The sequence below is a fragment of the Alligator sinensis genome, unplaced genomic scaffold (assembly GCF_000455745.1).
Source record: "Alligator sinensis unplaced genomic scaffold, ASM45574v1 scaffold628_1, whole genome shotgun sequence".
In the NCBI taxonomy this organism is placed as follows: Eukaryota; Metazoa; Chordata; order Crocodylia; family Alligatoridae; genus Alligator; species Alligator sinensis.
In genome coordinates this window covers 1,726,468-1,728,452 of record NW_005841873.1, presented here as the reverse complement: position 1 = coordinate 1,728,452, position 1,985 = coordinate 1,726,468, and the positions used below count along the sequence as shown (strand labels likewise).

Genomic DNA, 1,985 nt, shown 5'->3' with positions numbered 1-1,985 from the left:
AGGGGCAACCCGCTCCTTTTCAAATCAAGCCCGAAGCCGCTTCTCCGTTTGCCCTCAAAGCCACCATCCAGACATGGGGGGCGGGGGAGGGAAGAAATCGGAGGCTCCCGCCATTAGCAAAGCAGTTGCCGGGACCCTGAAACCATCTGGGGACCTGTCTGCCCCTTCCCGGCGCCCTCAGTTGCGGTCCCGTATCGGGAGCTGCGCCTCGGGGTCAGTCTTGCCGCGGGACCGGCAGCTCGCTTGAGGGTCTGACGGGGTCGATCGGAACTTCGGCAGCTCTCGGGATTTCATTTCGAGTTCGTCCCCTGGGCGCGGGGACGAGGAGGCAGGTCGGGGGTGTCCTGCCGGGGCGCTGAGCCCATCGCTTTGAGGAGCCGTGGCTGGTCCTGAAAGCCGAAGCGGGAAAGGCAGAAAGGCTTTGGTTTGAAAAGGATCGCGGGACATACTCTAGGCGTTTGCTCCCTCAGTTCTCTTCTCATTTCGCTTGGCTTCCTACTGGGTGGACACGATTTGTCCAAGCCCCGGGCTGGCTGGCTGTGATTGGCAAAACACAAACGGTCCGTAGGGAAGCGGTGGGATCCCGTTGTTTGAAATTGGACTAGAAGTTGGGCGTTACTCTTTGCTCACGTGGCAGCATGAAGTTAACGATGCTGGCTTGCCTGTACTGGCAGTCCATTTCTTTGAAATACTTCGTTAGTCAGTTACACGATGTAAATTACAAATTCTCAAGTCTCTGCAACAACTCGGTGGGACAGAAATGCTACAAAAATTGTTGGGAGCAAACACTAAGTATGTACATAATACTGAAAACCAATAACAATCTACATTTGTAAGTTAAGGAGGTTTGCATTTGCAAATGAGAAGTTAGGATTTGATGAAACATTCTGTGATAATCTCACAAATTCCTGTGGACGCTTAGATTTCTGTCTCCGGCAGCACAAAGTCTTCGTTTATACTTGTTGAGTAGAGTATGATAAGACGGGGGTGGAAGTTTGCCTGTGGACAGACACCTCGATTAATGAGACCAGCATCTCTCGATAACAATTCTTGCTCTTAGTTGTATTTACTGTCTTTGTTTTTGATTTAGCAAGTTGGCTCAAGTCAAGAATTGTGTGTGAGAAGACAAATCAGCGGAGTGGAGTTGACTATCACTTTATTTTCTGTCAGTTTCTTTTACCGATGCTTCAAGGAGAAATATGTCAAATGTTAACCTCGTGCAGCCCTTTTTCTGCAAACCAAACCATTTCTGCTTAGGGGAAAGGACCTGTACTTAGATTTCTGTTGCCCTTTTTTCTGGTGAACCTCCTTAAATTGCATGTATATGTTACTGTTCCTATGTATGTGTGTCTCTCTATCACATAACCCAGAACTTATTTCCTCAGCCAAATGGCTAGGGGCCGAGCCTAGCCATGATTTTACCTCCAATGGACGCAAGTTTCTTTGGTGAAGATCTATCCTGAGAGCTCGGGACTAGCAGAAAGAAGCGAGGAAATTTCGACCGTTTGGTTCTTACGGATAGGTATTTATGTATTCGGGTTTGTGTGAATGTAAGCTCTATTTGACTTTCCAGAAAAAAAAGTATTTTGCAAGTGACATTGAATGGTCAGTTGAACCATATACGGTAAGATATGTTAAGAAATGGATCCCATTTAAACTATTAAAGGATACTCTTGCCTTTAATTGTAATCTTTATTATTTTCTTAGAGAGGACTTTAGACTATTTAAAAAAAGTGAACCACTGCATTTTGATAGCTGGTGCAGATGATAAGCAAATTTAAACGTAACTCTAAAATGAGACACTTTTTAACATATAAGTATTTTTTTTCGTTTTTAATGGGTAAGTATTTTTAAGTAGTTGCACAAATTCAAGCCCTAAGTTCTTTGCATTGATCAGCTTCTTCATCTTGCAGGTATGACGGGCGTGGTCACCTACATGACCTCTCTGAATATGATGCTGAATATTCCACGTGGAACAGAGATTA

The 1,985-nt window shown here is 45.1% G+C and overlaps 1 protein-coding gene across 1 annotated transcript in view; it reads left to right on the top strand.

The window, feature by feature from the left end:
• Window positions 1-1,985, top strand: part of SFSWAP (splicing factor SWAP) — a 98,221-nt gene that overhangs the window by 1,576 nt on the left and 94,660 nt on the right. Inside the window, 1 exon segment of the mRNA XM_025195655.1 lies at window positions 1,898-1,985. This exon segment is cut by the window's right edge and continues 16 nt beyond it. Within this exon segment, the coding sequence (XP_025051440.1) occupies window positions 1,898-1,985 (88 nt within the window).